Genomic DNA, 20,988 nt, shown 5'->3' with positions numbered 1-20,988 from the left:
TTCTTGTTGTAAGGAGATCTTCAAAATGTTTCTTTGTATGTTTTTATTCTTTTTTTTATGTTTTTGATTTTGTTATATGGATCGGGAACACCCAATTGTCCCATTAACATGTTTATTTTTGTCTGATAAAAAAAATATTCCTATGCTAGTTTCATAACTGTAACACTTGTTTGTTAATAATGCAGGGGTTACGTGGCCGACATGTGTAAAAAAGACCCAAGTCTATGTTTACAGTTCCCAGTAAGAGGGTCTGAGACACAACCATCAATTCCTCCACTAGTGGTTCGAAAATTCCGATCATGGAGTTGTAATGCATGTCGAGGAGAAAATTTGTTCAATATCAGTGATGAAAGTGAGCAAAGGACATGCTGTAAGGGAGTTCAGGAAACTCTGACACATAAGAGTATTCCTGCTACAAAAGAAACTGATATTAGCAAAGTCATTCACTTGACTGATAGTATTAATGATAGAGATAACAGTGATCATACACCAATTAATGAAGAGGAAAAGAATGATGCTGATCAGATTTCAATCAATGAAATAACAGGTAACTTCAAAATAAGAGTATTTTGCTTAATATTTCAAATCTTTGGCTTAATCTTCTCTATTTTCACCAGACCTTAATCCTGACATGGAGAATGATCTCAATCTTCAAGTATCAAATAATGTTGGATCTTCAGATGTGTTTCCAAGCCTTGTCCAAGAAATGCCGGCAACTGAAAGAGGCGAGTTAATTTATTCAACTAAATTGCAACTGAATGATAATAATAATAATAATAATAACATTTTGATGTTAGAAATTTTAAATTTCCAACTTAGAATAAAAATTCTTCTTTACTTCGAGACAGGTTTTGAAGGCATTGTAGCTCATGAGTCTGAACCGGAGCTTGTTGTTAACAATGTCACAACTGAAGACAAAAGCTGTTCAAAGGTAGCTAACAAAGGGAAGCAGATTTGTGAAGATAACCAATGCCTGCAAGAATTAAGAAAATCATGTAAAAGTGCCCTGAAGATTACTGAAAAAGATATCGTGCCTGAACACAATGCTGAACAGTTTCCTCCTGTCACCGGAGATGATGTTCAAGCAGGGGATAGTGAGATGAATCGAGAAAATGAAAACGAAATTCAGGATCTTCATCAAAAGAAGTCTTCCAAGAAATTTAAAAGGGTGCGCTTACTTAGGGAAATACTTAGAGAAGATGAGGAACCCGTCGTTGAGCATATCAGAAGAGGAAGACCAGCACTTCAAAATCCTTCCAACAAGTCTGCAGATTCACAGAGACAAAAAACTGTCATGGAGAAGGTGGTTGGTGAAGGAGACACAAAGAAGTTGGAAAAGAAGGGTCAACCAGGAAGAAAGAGAAAGTTAGTTGTGGATGAAGATGAAGAAGATGCACCTTTAACTGATTTGATCCAAAGGGCTGGAAATGAAGTATCAAATGAAGAAGGACTGGAAGAGAGACTGCATCTTTCTTCAAATAGTTCACCTCAAACTTTGCTAAGGCCCGTTCAAGAAGGTCCAGGAGGTGAAACTGATTCTACTGGAGAAGGAATATTTCCTTTAACAACTGCTTTTTCTACAGAAGGAAAAGGAGTTCCTACTGAAGTAAGTACAATAAAAAATCCTCTTTTTTTTTTTCTCAAGTTTTTATAATGGAGTCTTCCATGACCAGAAAATGGTAAGATAGTTAATATTTTAAGATACATGTTGGCTTTTTTAGAATGTAAATAATTGTAAGATAGTATAAACGACTGTGAATGATAGTATTTTTTTATCAACAACAACAAAATATTATATATATATATATATATATATATATATATATATATATATAAAAGATTATAAAACATTAAAATAAATCTGTGAATGAGTAAGCAAATGAATTTAAAAATAAAATTTGTGTCATTTATTTTAAAAAATTTGGAGATAAAAAGATTTAAGGTGAAATTGTGATTAATTTAATTGGTGTAATAGATAAAAAATATTTTAATAGATAGAAAAGAAAAATTATAAAATTATCTTTAATTTTATTATATAAATTCTACAGGGTTCATTTCGATCTAATGTTTGAAATGCTCTTAAATCCAAAGTGAAATGGTACTTTATAATCCATAAACTGAATATGACAAATTTATTTCTTTATAAATTAATTTCAACTTATAATTTTTTTCTTGAAAAGTATCTCATGAAAAGTTGTTCACATACTTTATAAGTTGACTGCTACAACCTTGCAATAATGTGGTATGCTTTGAATATGATTATAGTTCATCAACATTATTACATTCATGTGTAGAGAATACATAACCCTTTTAACTTTTGTTTTTATTAGTTTGGGTTAACTCAATTTTTTCTAATATTTGTTATTATATGTGGTACTTTTATTTTAATGAAATGCTTTCCTATTATTAAAAGCATATTAATAAACAGATGACTTCCTCACAAAGCTTGACAATAGCAGCACTTATTCCCCATGCACAAAATTACATAATGGGTTCTAACACCACCACCGATTCCCTAACTCAACAAAATCACGGAATTAGTTCTAATAGCACTAGAACATATTTCTTTTTTAGGTTTAATCATTCACGAAGTTCCTATTTTCGTGTGAAATCTCAATTTAGTCTCATTGTTTATGAAAATCTCAATTGGATTCCAAAATTATGAAAATTGCAACAATTGAATCATTTCCGTTAAATTGTCTCCAACGGCGTTAGTGTATGTTTGACGTGGCACGCTGTAGTCAGTTTCTTAACTGACATGGCTAACTAAAGTAGGGGCAGCTCAAGCACGTGGATAATTCAATTTTTTTAGTAAAAAGAAAATGAAAGTTTTAAACCAAAATTGGGATTGAGATTGTTATTTTATCGAATTAGGGATTGAGATTCTTCTGAATTCTTCTAGGGTTCGTCCAAAGTTCAATCCATTTCACAAATTGGGGTATCATTTTGGGGATTTAGGGTTTAATCGAAGTTGACCTTGACAGAGTGTGTGTAGTTGTCGTCGTCATCAGATAGAAATGATTTGAGAAGTTTTTGTACAGGGAAAAAGATCCCAATTTTCAATGACCTAACCTTTTCTCTCTCCTTCCTCCTCTTACATACACCCATATAAATATATACCTTATGGATCTCCTTCCACCTCTTAACGGATCGCAGATTCCATCAAGCTCATTTGGGTCTCCAAATTTTTGTTTCAGTTCCAAATGCTCTTAAATTCTGTTGTTTTCTTGTGTTCAAAGAGAAAACATGGCTGAAAGCATGTACCTTTGCAGTCAACAGTGAAGGGTACATAGCAGCAGGTTCTTTTTCAACTTTGGAGAGTTCACTCAGCAAATTTTTTTCTTTTCTTTCACTGCTTTTACACTTTCTTTTTGAGAATTATTTATTGTCATTGACAATTTGCTGCTCTCTGCAAACCCTTTTCCTTGTACCCGTTTCTTTTTTCTACTCCTTAAGTTCACTTTGTTTAAGTCTTCCTTTTTCATTGGTTGCTTTACCATAATTTGACAAGGTGGCTGCTTAAAAATCTCATTGTTGATCCACACGGTGTCGGAAAATTTGGCTCTTTTTTTTGTTTCTCTATTCTTGAGTTGAAGATAGAGTGTAGGAGAAAGAGGGATAATCCAAAATCAAACTCCACTTTTCCTTATGAGGTATTGGAAAGAATTCTAGGGATGTTAAAATCTCGAAAGGACAAAAGCTCGGTTTCTTTGGTTTGCAAAGAGTGGTATAACGCCGAGAGTGGTATAACGCAAAAAGGTTTAATCATTCACGTGCTTGAGCTGCCCCTACTTCAATCAGCCACGTCAGTTAAGAAATTGACTACAGGGTGCCACGTCAAACACACACTAACGCCGTTGGAGACAATTTAACAGAAAGGATCCAATTGTTCCAATTTTCATAAATTTGAACCCAATTGAGATTTCCATAAACAACGGGACTAAATTGAGATTCCACGCGAAAATAGGGACTTTGTGAATGATTAAACCTTCTTTTTATGAAAAAGTTTTAGAAGGAAAAATTTTAGAAGCTTGAAGAAAGTGTTTAAAAATTGGAAAAGATTGAAATATTTTAAGAGAATGAAAAGTTTGTTATATTGAATGTTTTTAATTTATTTTGGCTTGATTACAAATGTTACAATCATCTCCTATTTATATTAGTGGAACTTTCTTAACCAAATGGTTAGGATCTTGCCACCACAACATTAATTTAAAGGTTATTTATTCTCTAGATATTTCTAAAACATTCTTATAATTATAAACTTATCTAGAGATCTTATAGATAAGCATGCCTAGATATTTTTGTACATCATCCTAGAATTCTTGGACATCCGAGTAAAGGTTGTGTCTCCCATGTAGAACACAAATCCACTTGTGCTCTTTGGTCATCCATATCTCCACTCCAATCGCTAGGACTATATCCAACATCGTAATCGTTACAAATGGAGTAGTATAGGTCAAAGATTTTTGTACTTTTGATATATTGAAGAATCCTCTTCATAGACTTGAAGTGAGTAGATGTTGGAGCTTCCATGTAGTAACTCACGACTCTAATGACATAGAGAATGTCTAGCCTTGTACAAGTTAAATAGCATAAACTTCCAACAAGACTTTTATAGAGGGTTGAATCCACTTTTTCTCCCTCTTCATTCTTACTCAACTTGATGTTGCATTCCATAGAAGTACTAACTAGATTAACATCATTCATCTTGAACTTCTTGAAGAGGTCTTTAGCATAACTTTCTTGAGTAATGAAAATTCCTTCATTTCCTTGCTTTACTTCGATTCCGAGATAATATGTCAAAAGACCTATGTCGGTCATTTCAAATTCCATGGTCATATCCTTCTTGAATTTCTCAAACATGCTTGAGTTGTTCACTGTAAAAATCAATTTATCGACATACAAGCATACAATCAAAATCCACCTTGAGCTTTAATATATTGTGCGTACTCATATGGACACTTGATGAAATTCGCTTCTTTGAAGTACTTGTCAATCCGAACATTCCAAGCTCTAGGGGATAGTTTCAATCCATAAAGAGTCTTCTTTAATTTCAAGACTTTGTATTCTTCACCTTTGTCTTCATATCTTTGTGGCTGATCGATGTAGACTTTTTCTTTAAGAACTTTATTTAAGGAGTTGGATTTGACATATATTTGATGTATCTTTCAATTATTCTAAGTTGTTAATGATATAATAAGTCTAACAGTTTCTAGTCGAGCAATTGGAGAAAATACCTTGTCATAGTCGATGTCAGCTCTTTGACTGTAGACTTTTGCCACCAATCTTGCCTTGTATATCTGAACTTCTCCTTTGGAGTTCTTCTTTGCTTTCTACACCTACTTGATACCAATTGCTTTGTGCCCTTTTGGAAGCGAGACTAGCTCCCATGTATCATTCTTCTTTATCGCCTTGATCTCTTCATCCATAGTATTTCTCCAACTGTTCTTTTCAATTGCTTCTTGGAAATTCATGGACTCACAGTCTGCAAATAAACAAAATGAAGTAACATTGTCTAGATTTTCAGTTACCTCAGATTTTTTGGAGACTTTGAAAACATGAAGTTCTTTCACTAGCTTTCATCTTCTTGAGGGTTGAATTTGGTTAAGTAGGTGGAGTAGCAGGTGCCTCTTACGGTTCTTATGGTTGTTCCACGTCATCTTCTTCAACGCACGAGAAGAAGGTATCGTCCTTATAGTTTGTCGACCAATCTCATTCTCCTTCTTCATCAAACACTACATTTTGACTAATTATTGTTTTTCCTTATATCAGGATTGTAGTGTTTGTACCCTTTTGAGTTGACATCGTAACCAATGAAAATGTATTTTTCACTTTAGTCATCAAGCTTACTTCGCTTCTCATCTGGTACATGGACATGAGTTATGCTTTCAAAGACTCTAAGATGAGAAATACATGGTTTTCTTCCACTCCAAGCTTCTTCTAGTGTTTTTCCACTAACGCTTCTTGTTGGAGAGTGGTTGGTAAGATAAATTGCACATCCAATGGCTTTGGCCCAAAACTGCTTTGGAAGTTTCTTGCTTTTAAGCATGCTCCTTGTCATCTCTAGGATTATTCTATTCTTCCCTTCCGTCACTCTATTTTGTTGAGGGGATCTTGGCACCATCAATTGTCGTCTAATTGCATTATCTCTACGATACTTCTGAAACTATTTTGATGTGAACTCTCCATCATGATCGGATCTCAAAGCTTTGATCACAAGGCCACTTTCCTTCTCAACATGTGCTTTAAACTTCTTGAAGTTCTCGAATACTTCTGATTTCTCTTTTAAGAAATATACTCATGTTTTTCTTGAAAAGTCATTAATGAAGAGAAGGAAATCAATATTCTTACCGAATGATCTTAGCTTGATTGGGCCTTACACATCTGTGAGTATGAGTGCTAATGGCTTTTGAGCTCTTGAGTCTGACTCATTCGAAAAACTCAATTGAAATTGTTTTCTAAATAGACATCCTTCACAAACTTGGTTGGGGTGAGTAATACAAGGAAACCATCTCATCATTACCTTCTTGGAGAGGAACTTTGATCCTTTAAAATTAAGATGGCCAAATCGAAGATGCCAAAGCCATGATTGGTCTTTGTAGCACATCTTGAGACATATTGCGCCATCACTTTGAATGTTGAGCACAAACATTCTAGTTTTTGTCATTGGCACCTTTGCAATGAATTTACTTGTATTATCTATTATAGAAAGGTTATTATTCTTAAGTTGAATATTATAACCTTTCTCTAAGAGTTATCATAAGCTCAAGATGTTGTTCTTCATGCTTTACACATAATACATATTGGAAATTAATTGGTGTTCTCCATTCTTTAGTTGGATAAGGACATTACTTTTTTCTTTCACCGCCACCTTTGATTCATCTCCAAAAGTCACATTTCCCTGTACTGATTCATCAAGCACTACGAACATGTTTCTTTTTCCACACATATGGTTACTTGATCCACTGTCAAGGTACCACTGATTATCATTGGCTTTATCTTGGCCCTTGTAAGCTAGTAGCAAGGTACAATCTTCTTTACACCTTTCTTTAGCATAGTTGGCTTTCTCTTCGACTTTATTTTTTTTAGGGTTTCTATATTTAGAAGCATAATGTTAAAATTTATCACAATTGTAACACTTGATTCATAATTTGTCATACCTTGAATTCGAATGTCCTTCATATGCAAAGCTTTAAACTCTCCTCTCAAAGTTGATTAGTAACTTCCCATGCACTTCCTTATAACAAACCTCAAAACATCCTACCATGGAACTATAGAACCACCCTTCACCTCTCTCACCAACCATGGAGATGCAAAATCGATTCCCTCACACAGACACCCTTGCACAATATCAGTTCCTCACGCAACCATAAAGTTGTACTTCTCATTTAGAATCGATTCCATCACATGGAATTGATTACCTCACCTGTGTAGGGTAATATTGTAAAAACACACTCATCTATAGTATTCATCCCCAAATCCTCTTTCGTGAGCGGAGATAATATCAAATCATAGCTCACAGTCATGCATAAATTGAAACAATGGAACATGCAAGCCACTCACATTTCCGTCTCTTGTAACATTACATCCTTAGACGTGATGACAAAATACATGATTAAGTAATATTATGTTATACCCACATAATAACCTAGAAGACTAAGACCAAAGCTTTTTAATAAAGTAGCACATTACTTTTGCATGAACTATATAACATAATGTCATTGAAAAATATTTAGTTACAATTTAATAAAACATTCAACATCTATGTTAAAGAACTCATACATGTGGTGACATAAGTGAAGGGTCTTCAACCTCCACATTCATTACATATTCGTTCTAACTTTTATATCTACACATGTGATTTTGGAAATGTCCATCCATGTGAGTTTCAACAAAGCTTCCCAACTCTTCTTCCTTTTAAAGATTAATCTCTATATACTTTTCTTTAACTCCCTTCTCATAAGTTCCACCTTCATATTAGTTCTCGACATATCCTTTCCTAAAACTGTAGCTTTATAGGAATAATAACAAGTTTATTTCCTTTATCTCTAGTTTTAGCAATCCACAACATTCTATATTGGACCACTTTAATGCTTTCACCCTTGTATTCTATATTGTATTCACTCATCTACAAAGAATGTTACCCAATTCCCTCTTCTCAGCAAAAATAAAATGTTCTTAAGATATATTTAAGGCATGTGATCGAACTCAAACACTAATCAAAATATGCAAATGTTAATTTTGGGTACTTATTTGTACTAATGTGAACACTTCCTCACCATCTATTTTAAGATTCTTAAAGATAATCTTATTTGTATTTTTCTATATAACTTGTTTCGATTTAAGGGGTCGAGGTTAAGTCTACTTCTCCACATGCTCTCCAATCTCCGAGCTTAGGTCAAAGTTCTTCCTGCACTCTATGTTAACTGTCGTTTGGTCGAACTAAAGTGTTACCTACAGAAAGCACTTTGATGCTAAAGTCAGTGTATGTTTGATAATGCTGACAATCAATGCGTAATAAATGTAATCAACTACCTGAATACCACAAACCTATATTTATAGACTTCGGAATGAACTTCTGATTAGGATCAGTGTTGACCTAATCATGACCCAAACAGTAATGGTCTAGCTTAAGGTTAATATAATTATCCTTAACATTAACTCTGATTTTAGTCTAATCGATCGATTTAACGATCAGCTCACATGAGATTATAGGCTGATTGACTGTCTAGTTCTTTGACTGACCGGTTCTTTAACTGACCGGACGGTCATACTACACATCCACCCACATTATTCTCTAGACAAATTTTTTTTTTAAAGTGACTCCTAAAATTTCTAACCCTAGTAAATGGTTCTTTGCTCTATTATGATGCACTCTCAACACTCCAAGTAAAAAATGAGTGGCTTACTAATTCATCACAAGTTTCACACATAACACTTTCTACTACCCAATATGGTTCCTCTATTTAGTAAATTGTCATATGCTTGTTAATTTGTTATTTAAAGACTTTTTGTACAAAAAGATAGTAGGTACAGCTTTTACACACCAAAATGTTCCACGTAGTGTTTCTTCATCTCCTATGATCCCATGTTGTATCCTCTTTATGCAATTTCATCGTGTATTATTGAGTGTGATCTCCTCTCCAAACGCATTCATCTTCCTTATCCTTATGTAATGCGCATCCTTGAATTTATTGTAACATCTCTTTTATTATTTGTACCATTGGTTTCTTCATCTCCTATGATCCCATTTTGTATCTTCTTTATGCAATTTCATTGTGTATTATTGTGTGTGATCTCCTCTGCTAACGCATTCATCTTTCTTATCCTTATGTAACGTGCATCTTGAATTTATTGTAACATCTCTTTTATTATTTTATTATTTGTACCATTAGTTTCTCCCATTCAAACCACTTCATATTATGTTTCATTTCCAGTGATTTTCATTTAATTTTTTCGCATCCATTCTTGCTTCTTTTAGGTTGTCTTGGATAAGATGGGATAGGACAAGGATAAAATGATAAAAGACACTAATAAATAATTAATCATGAACTTCCACCTTCATGATAATGTCCATTTTTTAATAGTCTTCCTTACATCTTTTAAATCTTCCAATATATATCTTTTAAGAGAAAACATTAGTTTTATCATTAATAATCTTAGTTATTCATTCGAAATCATGCTACAGCAACATGTTTATGTCAAATAGAGATTATAATTATATGTTTTCTTATAAATAATATTAGTTTACATATTTTATTTAAGTACTATATATTAATGAGAATCTCATGAATTTCCATGACAAGTTTATTAAAAGTCACTCTTTCATGCATCCATGCTTCTATAAAGTTTAGTGAGAAGCTTCTATTGAGTTTACCGAGAGTCTCAAATGAATCTCTATGACAAGTTTAGATGATTAAATGTTTTAATACAGTATAAAAGAATGGTTTGCTTTTATTTTATCATGTAGTATGTGAAATTTTGATTACAGAGCACACCAGTGCCAAGAAAATGAAATTTGTTACCATCTTCTTGCAGGAGATTGATGAAACGACGAGGGAGCAAAATGAACTGGAGGCTTTAGTCGCGTTGTTGCAAATATCTCAAATTAATATGGTAAATGAAGAACCTGAATCACAGATTAAGCAGTTGAAGGAAATATCTATGGACTTGAATGTTGGCACAGGAGGCAGTGATCCAATTCTCCGGAAACTTAATCCAGGTGAATCTTCAAAGACAAAAATGGATACAATTGGTTCATCTCAGACCTATGGTTCCCTGAAAGATAACTTGTCTGGAAAATCACATGCTGCAGCAATCTCTGAAATGCTTTGTGGGACAAACAGAAACCCAGCTGAATTTACTCCAATTGAAGCAGAGAATCCCTACCTGAGGGAGGAAAAAGATGAAGTGCGAAAGAGGGTTAGTGGGGGAAAAAGCTGTGGCTCGTCTTCCAAGCAGAACAAGAAGCCAAAGAAGCCCTAGCTGAATTGGAACTATTCCTCCTTCTTTTAGCTTTTTATTTCTTTATCAGACCTAGATTTGCATGTTGAACTTAATTTTACAATAGCTTATGACTTTTTATTTTCTGTGTCTGCAAAATCATAACTCCTCAAAATGTTTTCATTTTAAACTTAAGCATATGGATATTTGTTCTTAAATTTAGTCACCGGATTTAGAGTTACATCCCATGCTATTTGTTCTTTTCAATTCTAAAAGCTTTCATATAATTTCATCTTTCACTGTGCATTTAAATTTTCCATACCATTTGTTTGTAAAAAGATAGTAATGTAGATCGTTTCCGAACCGTGATAAATTCTTAGCTATATGGAACCTAGGAGACGTAGGGATCTTAAGTCAACCCATTTCACCAAGTTAAATTGGTTATGAGGATAGGAATATATATAGATAGATAGATAGATATATGTCACTATTTTTATTTTAAATTATTAAAATATATTCAATTAATTATTAGTTTAAATTTTTATTTTATATTTATATAATTATTTTTTTTTTAAAAAGACTGTATTAGAAAACACTGATGCTTTTTAACATTCACATCGAATATTTAATTATATAATATTTTTTGTGATTTTTTTATAAAAAATATTTAATTTATATTTAAAACAATAGAGAATAGTTGGGAATATGTATAATCATCCCTTTTTAGACTAGTTAAATATATGAATCAGGATAAATTGTTAATTTAAAAGTACGTTTCACTTGGTTGTTTTACCTACTCTTAAGAGTATTAAAACTTCTTTAAACCGAAAATAGTTTTTACAGTAATTTAAATACATCTTAAGATCATGTTTTATTTATTATTATTATTATTTTAATATACGTATATTTCTTTTGATAAAAATAAAATTTCTCTTTGAACAAATCAAATAATATAAAATTCTTAATACATATTAATAAACATAAAAATAAATAAATAAATTATAAATTTTATATTTATAATTGAAATTGATATTCATAATATAATATAATCTATAAAGTCTCCAAGATCCCACTAAGATGACATGTAATTATATTGTATTTTTAGTGTTGAATATTTATTATGTATCAATATTTAAAACTCAAACTACTAATATTGTACTTCTTGTTATTTTTACTTTTTTTTTTTACCGAACACAAACAACATCATAGTCCTAAGAATTAGGTAAACTTAACAGTCAGTAATAAATGAAATTAAACTCCTTCTGACCTACATATCCAGGGGTTAGGGTCTGAACATAATGTTAAAGTTATATTGTTTTTAGATTTTTTTTATGTATAATATTCTATACATTGGGAAAAAATATTGTGTGTACATCTTACACCATTGCAATAACACCTTTAATTAATAGTCAAAAGTAGTTGGACGCTATTAATTACCATCCACTATTGGGTAGGATAAATGATGTGGAGTGGGCATATAAAACAGAAAAAACTACAAAATCAATCGATTTGAGATATATGCTACTATTTTCTTCAATTACTTTGAAGTTTTTTAATGTACCATAATTATATTATGTTTTAAAATAATTAATATAAAATAATTTTTATAAATTAATTTATACAGAAGTTAATTTCATCTTATAAGTAGTTAATTTTATTTTTTATTTTATTATTTTATTCTAAAAAATTTCAAATTTTTTTTTTAAAAACATAAGATATATTAAGAAATAAATGTTTCCACTTATATACAATAAAAATTACACAGAAAAAACTATATATTATTTAGACTATTAAAAATATAAATATTTCATAACCTTTATCCAATCATTCGGAAACGCAATAGACACCAAAAGGTGTTTACTTCCAATACAAACAACACATTTTATATCATAGGATCATATAAAAATATAAATTTAATTATTATTTAATCTTACAAAATTAATTTTTAAAATGAAATTTATATATACTTATATACGATAAAATTTATCTTTAACCGATATAAAATAATGAAATAACCAAGCTCCTATTCGATGAAAGATCAAAAACTCTTTTTGACCCATGAATATACCTGAGCTTCGCATAAGGACAATAATGAAGGTTGCCACGTATACATTTTGCTCATAACCTCTCCTTATAGCATAACCATGAACATCTTTTCCTCCTCGTAGGTTTGAGAAATACGGAAAAGACACTGATTCTCAAAAGAAATATATTTTATTAAACTCCCTCAATTTTCCCAATTCATGAATCCTAATTTCTGTTATCACTTTTCTCCAATTTTCTATTTAAAGAAAACGAAATTCCACGTCATTAACATCTTTATAGTACTACATCATTTAAAAAAGTAATTTTACATCATTTAAAAAAGTACTGTTAGAGTGTCTAGTTATTATTTTTTTAACGTCGCTCAACCAATTTAATTATAAGAGTTACATTGTTTTAAACTTATACATTAAAAAATTTAAGTATTAATCTAAGTTATACATTAAAAAATTTAAATAACATATAATAAAAAATTCTATAAACTTATTATTCATTAATTCATTATTTTAAACTTCCAAATTTAGATATTTTATTTAGTTTTGATTCAGATCTAGATGAACTTTTCATACAATAAAATTAAATGACTATCTTGTATACTTTAAAATATGTTTAATCAATCAAGAAAAATTAAATATATTTAGTTCAACATCTTATGTTGCTGCTTAATTTTCATATATATGCAACCAACCAAGTTTATTGAAACCTTTTACAAAGTCTATTAGTCTGATTAAAATGTTTGTATATAGTTCTTTGACAAATTAAAAGCATTTAGATTTGCTACATATTATGAGTTAATTATATTTTTCTCACATTCAAAATAAATACTTTTCTAAAAAGATGGGGCTTTTGTACCAAACTAGGCAAATTTGCCTGAAATATTGTGAAAATAGGCAAAACAATTTCAAAATACAAAAATAGGCAAGTCGTGGAGGGCCAGACAACTTTCAATGAAGAAGTCGTATCCCCCTACACGATTTCACCCTGACACCGTGGTCAAAGGTGAAATCGTGCACCCCAAAAACGACTTTAGGACATGATAATTGATTATCATGTGCTTTTTTCATAAAAAAAGATTGAAGTCATGGGGGGTTGACGACTTCAATAAGGGAAGTCGTGCACCCCACACATTTTTACTTTTCTTAAATTTTAATTTTTTTTAATTAAAATCATTTATAATTTATAAAAATGTTTTTAAATAAAATAATTAAAATTATATCTAATTAATAATTATTTTTTTTAATATTATTAAATAAATAAATTTCATGATTTTAATTATTTTTGTAATTAAATTAAATTTCTTATAAAATAATTTCAATTAAATAATTTATAACTATAATTATTGTAATTATTTAATTAAAAATTCAAAAAAATTATATTTCATTATAATTTATTTTTTTGAATTTTTATTATTATATTATTTTTTTTTACAAATTATAATTAATTAATAACAATCTTTTTCATTATAAACTATTTAAATTAATAAAAATATTAAATATAAACTATTTAAATTAATAAAAAACAATTTTAATTAAAATTGTATGGGGTTGACAGCTAAGTATATTTATTCAGGAGATAAAATTCTTTTTTTATTAAAACGTAGTTTTTTTATAAAAAAAGTCATGTTTGATGAGTTTGTTTTGGATAAAACTAAATCTATTTTAATCAACTTAGTTGTAATTAATTATTAGATATGCTTAACTAATAATACAATATATAACTTAGTTGCGTTTATACAAATCAATTTACATACTTTTGTTTATAGTTGTCGAAATATTTTTTCATTCAACGAGGCAATTAGTTTTAATCAAATTAAAATAATTCTTCAAACAGGTTTTATTAAAAAAAATGTTTTAGAACTGAAAGAAAAATGTCCACAAAAACCGCGAAACATGATTTAAATCTTTTATGTGATATTCATTCCACAGCTTTTATTTTTCAACTTTTATGACAAGTCAGTTCAAGGCTATTTAAATTTCCTTTTCTCTTCTTCTTAACACGTGTATTGACTAAAGGTAATTAAGGATTAAGATTTACCTGTAATTTTTTTTTCTCATTGAGGATAATTTTAATTCATAAGAATTTATTTTTGACATTTATATAGTCATGAAATTAACATCTTGCAGTCGTTATCCATTTAAGTTATCAGGCATATTTATTAGGGGAGAATTAAATATTGCAGCATTGACCCTGTTAAATTAAGCTTCTGCTCTTTAATTTTTCTGCTTTCAGAATCAATACACATGGTTGTAAAGTTTAAAGACACGAAAAACACAGAGAATTAAGGACAAAAATTAACAGCAAAGAGGTGATACACGGTTACAGCAGAAGAAGAAAAAAAATCATGATTTATGACAACTTATGTGTACATCAGACATCTCAAACTAATCACACATCACAGACACAACCTTAAAACTTGCTCAACCCTATCTCTTGTCGTAAGAAAGGTGAGGAGAAAAGAGAAGCAAGAAAACATGCATGCATGCATCTTTGCTGTCTATTCATCCCTGCCTCTGATAACAAGAAATTTTATTGATGAAATTTATATTATTAAGTACGTATAGAATTGCACTGTCTGAACGGTTCTTACATATCCTCTCACTACATCCCCATCTTAGTAATACCTATCACGGCACTCTTGCACCAACATTGAACCCACCACCAATAGGATTGCCGAGCCCACCTCCAATATTAGGATTGCCGAACCCAATATTAGGATTGCCGAACCCACCAAAAGGATTCAACCCACCAAATCCAATATTAGGATTGTTGAACCCTCCATAAGGATTGTTTAACCCACCTCCACCATAGAAAGGATACCTACCGAAACGGGGATCGTAGGGACCAAAGTAACCACCGCCGTAACCACCGAAGTAGTTAGGACCTCCTCCCCAGAAGAGGCGAGAATCACCATTGAAGGCACGACGATCACGATTAGAAACTGGGAAGCCACCACCATGAATATATTAGGAAAACATAAAAAGTTCTAGAAGGAGAGTTCATTGTGACCGAATGAAAAAGATTCAGAAACCCTTTATATTGTAAACATGCTGTACACTGAAAAGCTCGGTTATTGAATGTTTTAATGATATTAAATAAAAAAATCATTCAGAAAGGCATAAATATATGTTAATCAACCTAATTACATTTGGCTTGTTCCTGTAATCTTTTTAAAATGGTCACTTTTGGTGTTGAAAAATTTTATACTTTGTCTATTACGTTAAAGTGGCAATGAAAAAAGAAGGTAAAAGGAGAAATAGCTCACGATCTTTGAGTTCCCTTGATGCGACCGCTGAGAAGACGAAAAGGAAAATGGCGAACAGGCATAGGATGAGTGATGACATGTTCCTCTTGGAAGGCATCTTGCAGAAAGAGATTAACTGAAACGAAATAGGTTTAGTGTGGAAGGATGAGAGAAACGGTGAGAATGTGCAGTGTATATATAGGAAGGAAGAGGGAGAAGTTGGGACCTTGTTCTTTAATGGCGCCGTAGCATACTCGTTCAGACTTTATGCTCAACTTAAGAACCGATTTGTTCTTCATCACCACCTAATTAATCTTCCTTCTCATTTTCAATGGTAAAAAGTTTGTAGGCTAAGAAATTCAAGCACATTAATTAACTACTGTAGGTGATTACGTGTATATTAATTAGTTATTGTAGGTGATTACGTGCATGAACTTGCTATATATGTCAGCCAAGTGGAGAACTAAACACCTACTGTACTTTGCTACTACTATAGTGTCTCGTATTACCCAAAGTATACACTCATGTAAAACAAAATAAAATTAGATATACATTCTCTTAATCCTTTTCAGATTTATTTTCTAATCAAATTAAAAATTCTTTTAATCAATTTTATATAGTAACCTTCAACACAAGTCTTTAAAGAGTGGATTAGCAAAACTTAAATTTTAATTCTACATGAAAAAGGGTCAAATGACTTTTTTTTTCAAACTATACTGTTGGTAGTAAAAGATTCTAACTTACTACTTTCATTGAAGTGTCTCTTTTTCATCCACAAGATTTCAACTTCAAATATCTTTTTAAAATAAAAGGAATTCTAATTTAATTCTACTTTCATCAACAACTTATTGACGGAGCAATTAAAAAAGCTTTTAAGTTTTGCTATAATGTAAATACGAGTTCCGTTCTCTTTTTTGTCGTTGTAAAATAAGTTGCAATTAGTTTTGATTTTAAAAAATAATTTGTCTTCCTTTTTTTTGTATCCTTAAAGTGAAACAATTTTTTTTTTTAATTTGCATGTATAAGTGCTTATTATTATTTAATAGAATGTTAGGTAACGATCTAGTGGTGACTTTAAGATTAGGAGTTAGTGGGAATATTTTTAAAACCAATAAATAATAATAATACTAATAATAATAATAATAATAATAATAATAATAATAAAAATAAAATAATAATAATAACACACATATATGAAGATAAATACACATATGTCCAATTAAAATTTTAATATATCTAACAAAATAAAATACATATTATGACTGTTTCCTAATCTCGTGTTCTAAAATTGATGAATGGCCAACTCATTGTTAATGTTATTTAGTTTCTATCCAACAACTTGTCATTATACTCATTGTCAACCTATTCTCCAGTTAGTTGTCAAATCCATTAAATCACGATGGATAAATCTTCTTAAAGAATTTTCAAGTTTCATTCGAGGAAAATTCAATTTAATATTAATTGTCTATTTTTTTACTCAAAAAAAATGTTGTATGAGTAGATTAGCATGGGCTTTTTAAAAAATATACAAATTTCCAGTTATATACCCATAATTCTCAAAATCAGAAATTTCGACTTCAATTAATTCTACGGTGATATGATGATGCACTCCTTAAAATAAATATTGTTTATTTATTTTTAATGAACATTAAATACCAAAATATGTTTTAGATTTTGAATAAATGAAAACCAATTATTTTATTAAAAAATGGACATTCACAAGTTCAAAACATCAATTTTTAAAAAATAAAAAAGAATATTGTTACTAAAACCAAAATTAAAACTTAATGATGTAACACACACATATATAAAATAATTTAAAACGAAAGCAAACAATTACTAGTTAACTTCAGAATAAAAATAATAAAGTGTTGAGATCAAAATTCATTTAAAATTAAATTATTTATCCTTTTTTTTCCTCCTCTATCATTATTGTATATATTTTTATAAATATGTATAAAACAAAGCAGTAATTCCCTTCTAATTTTCTCATTTTGAATGAAAAGAAGACAAAAGACATGTTGGAGGAAGCTTCCTCTGCAGAAAACGAACAAGCAAAGATTAATTCATTCACACACACACACACACACACACACACACACACACACACACACACACACACACACACACACACACACACACACACACACACACACACACACACACACACACACACACACACACACACACACACACACACACACACACACACACACACACACACACACACACACACACACACACACACACACACACACACACACACACACACACACACACACACACACACACACACACACACACATATATATATATATATTCATATTTAGTGTGAAATTAAATATTAACTAATGGTTTAACGACAGGTGAAACAATAAATTTAATAAAAAGATATATTTTTATTAAAATAAGTTTTATTTCCTGATTCACATTTTATATTAAAAATGTATTTTAGATTTAATTTAATTTTAAAAAAAAGTAATAAGCTTGATTATAAGACACTAACATGGTATCCTCCCAAACTTGCATTAGAGCCACTCAAACATGTTTCTATAATACCACGTCTTTCAGAATTATTCTTATTTTCATTTTTACAAAAAATGACACCACCTAGATATGAATAAATTTATAAAATAAATAATACAATAATTTTAATGCAAAATCTTAAAATAATAAGTATACAAGTTTTTTTATATATACTATTTTTGAAGTTGATTCTTATTAAACGTTATATTAAATCTACGGTTAAAATCTTATAACACTGACATTATTATGAAAGTCTTATTTTTATATTATTGTAGAAGTTATGCCACTTGTGTTATATATAAAAAAGAAGCTATGAAAAAAAAAGACTACTGCATATAGGAAATATTAGGATTTTGTTAATACTGTTGATAGTTTATTGATTTGGCCGCGTTAATTAGAGAAGTTATAATCGTAATTTCTAATTTCTCTGCTTTGTGAAAAGAATTTAAATTTTCTATTGAGTTTTTTTTTTGTATTTTTCTACTGTTTCTTCATTGATATTTTAAAATATATTAAAATGATTTTTAAATAACAACACTAATGTATTTTGAAAATATAACAAACGATAACAAAAACATAATTCAATATAGAATCTGACTCGTGAATAAATAGAAATGGTGGTAATTTGTAATGACATTAATTATAGTTATACATAAGAAAACACTTGACTTACAAATGACGATGTTATACATTGTACGATACATAACATATGAATGGAAGGATTGTGATTTATCCATCCATACATCTCATAACATAACATTTTATTGATGAAATACAACACTGATTAAGTTGAACTCCACTGTCTCATTTTTGGGATTCTTCACAATATTATGGGCAACACCTCAAGCATTGTCTTGTGTACGGATTCCTATAACAACAACCTAAACGACAGAACCATGGGCGAAACCCACCACGTGGGAAACCGCCGTAGCCATACTCAGGGAAACCGCCGTAGCCATAATCGCCAGGTAAACCACCAAAGCCATAGCCACCGCGGTAACCACCACCAAACCCATAGCCACTGCCGTCGCCGCCAACTAAGTTGGCATCACCCACTCTATTTGTCATTCTAGCAACCTCATCTGCAAACACATTATAGTTCTTAACGCATGAACTGTTTACAATAGAAAAGTGAAATTTGCACACCCATATTAGGTATAATATAATTTGTTAAAAGGTTTAAATAATAACAAATTGGAAAACTATTGTCCACTAATATGGATATGATTTTTTTTATAAAAAAAAAAAAACCTTGTATATTTCTCACGATAGATTATATACTTAAAGCTGTGGATAACAAATGTTTTAAGGGTGCTAAATAGGAATTAATAAATAGAAGAGGCTTCAGTGTTTTTTTTTTCCTGAAATTATGCCTCTTATTTAGTCATGTGGAAACTCTTCTCCCAAAAAAAAATTACAAAGACAAAAGCATTTCTTTTATTTAAAATGTTATTAATCATTCACGAATTTTCTTGTGATTAATCTCTGAGAAAAATTATTAGTCATGTGGAAACTCTTCTCCCAAAAAAAATTTTCCCATAATAGTTAAGTTTACAATTTTACGTAAAAGATCTGAGTCTAATGATACGTAGCTTAGCCAATGAGATTGAAGTAAAAAAATATATTTAAGCTAATACAGAATGATAGCATGTTTATAAAAATACATATTCTTAGGAAAATTTATTATATTTTGAAAAAAAATTAACTAGTGTTTGTAAAAACATTTATGATGATAGATGTAACTCACCCTCTTTGAAATCCTTTGCTGCCACCTCAGATGACATAAAAAAGAACATGAACAGGAAACATAAGACAAGTGGTATTGTTATCTTGGGAGTCATCGTAAAAGAGAATGAGATTATTTGTCGTGGTATTGAAGAATGTGAAAAATAGTGGAAGGTATAGTCTATATATATAGGAGTGGAGAAGGGAAGGTTGGGACCTTTCACTTAATTGGCGCCGTATAGCGTAGCAATTCATTCTTTACTAACGACTTCTTCATTTTTCAATGTAAAAAATGTAGGCCGTGAAATTCCAACCCAGCCTTTATTGTGCATGACTGCATGCAATGTTATCCAAGTGGACACCTACTCCTATTTTTCACATCATAATATTATTTATACTTATTCTTAGAAATGTTTGAAGTTTTATATTAATTAAAAATATCACTAATTTAGAATATATATATATATATATATATATATATATATATATATATAAAAGTAGGTATAAATATTATTTTATAAATTAATTTTATAAAATTAATTTAAAAATAAAGTTTATTTTGAAATATTTATTATTTATTAAACGTATTATTATATTCGTTATTTTATCGTGTCTAATTTCATACTTGAAATAGATATTTTGATATGAGAAATATATATTAAATGTTTTATATCGATTAAATTAGATTTAAAGTCTAATTCGAAAGCTTTATAATAAACAATGAAAAATGAAAAGCTTGATGCACACGTTAGAGTCAATTTGTTAAGTTTTGTTGAAATCTAATTAAATAGTCTATGTTAATTAGCTTATCTTTAATGCGACAACCTGTCCTAAGACCCATTCTTTCCTCCATTCTCTAATCTTTTAATGTTGTTTTTTTTATTTTTTTCATAAAAGTGTGGAATAAGCTTTCTATATTCCTCTCTCTAATTCTCTCCATCTCTTTATATCTAACCTTTTTCCTTTTTCATGAACAATTATTATCTTTCAGAAAATACTAAATTAGTTTA

General features: G+C 30.1%; 3 protein-coding genes across 3 annotated transcripts; 1 reads left to right on the top strand and 2 right to left on the bottom strand.

Annotated features, from left to right (window-relative positions):
- The first annotated feature begins 299 nt into the window (after positions 1–299).
- On the top strand, positions 300–10,633 carry LOC108337822 (uncharacterized). Its single transcript, XM_017574422.2, has 5 exons — positions 300–307; positions 363–547; positions 618–725; positions 849–1,606; positions 10,039–10,633. Exons 1-5 carry the CDS (start codon positions 300–302, stop codon positions 10,483–10,485), a joined length of 1,506 nt encoding a protein of 501 aa, XP_017429911.2. The 3' UTR covers positions 10,486–10,633.
- A 4,169-nt stretch (positions 10,634–14,802) lies between these two features.
- LOC108337691 (dormancy-associated protein 2) lies at positions 14,803–15,907 on the bottom strand. Its single transcript, XM_017574265.2, has 2 exons — positions 15,749–15,907; positions 14,803–15,424 (listed from the first exon to the last, which is right to left on the bottom strand). The coding sequence occupies exons 1-2, from the start codon at positions 15,843–15,845 to the stop codon at positions 15,111–15,113; spliced, it is 411 nt and encodes a 136-aa protein (XP_017429754.1). The 5' UTR covers positions 15,846–15,907; the 3' UTR covers positions 14,803–15,110.
- Positions 15,908–18,858: 2,951 nt separating this feature from the next.
- On the bottom strand, positions 18,859–20,126 carry LOC108337869 (nodulin-16). Its single transcript, XM_017574469.2, has 2 exons — positions 20,001–20,126; positions 18,859–19,335 (listed from the first exon to the last, which is right to left on the bottom strand). Exons 1-2 carry the CDS (start codon positions 20,092–20,094, stop codon positions 19,082–19,084), a joined length of 348 nt encoding a protein of 115 aa, XP_017429958.1. The 5' UTR covers positions 20,095–20,126; the 3' UTR covers positions 18,859–19,081.
- Positions 20,127–20,988: the final 862 nt, after the last annotated feature.

Source organism: Vigna angularis, chromosome 7 (assembly GCF_016808095.1).
Source record: "Vigna angularis cultivar LongXiaoDou No.4 chromosome 7, ASM1680809v1, whole genome shotgun sequence".
NCBI lineage: Eukaryota > Viridiplantae > Streptophyta > Magnoliopsida > Fabales > Fabaceae > Vigna > Vigna angularis.
The sequence above is the reverse complement of the archived record's forward strand: the minus strand, read 5'-3'. Positions and strand labels throughout refer to the sequence as shown.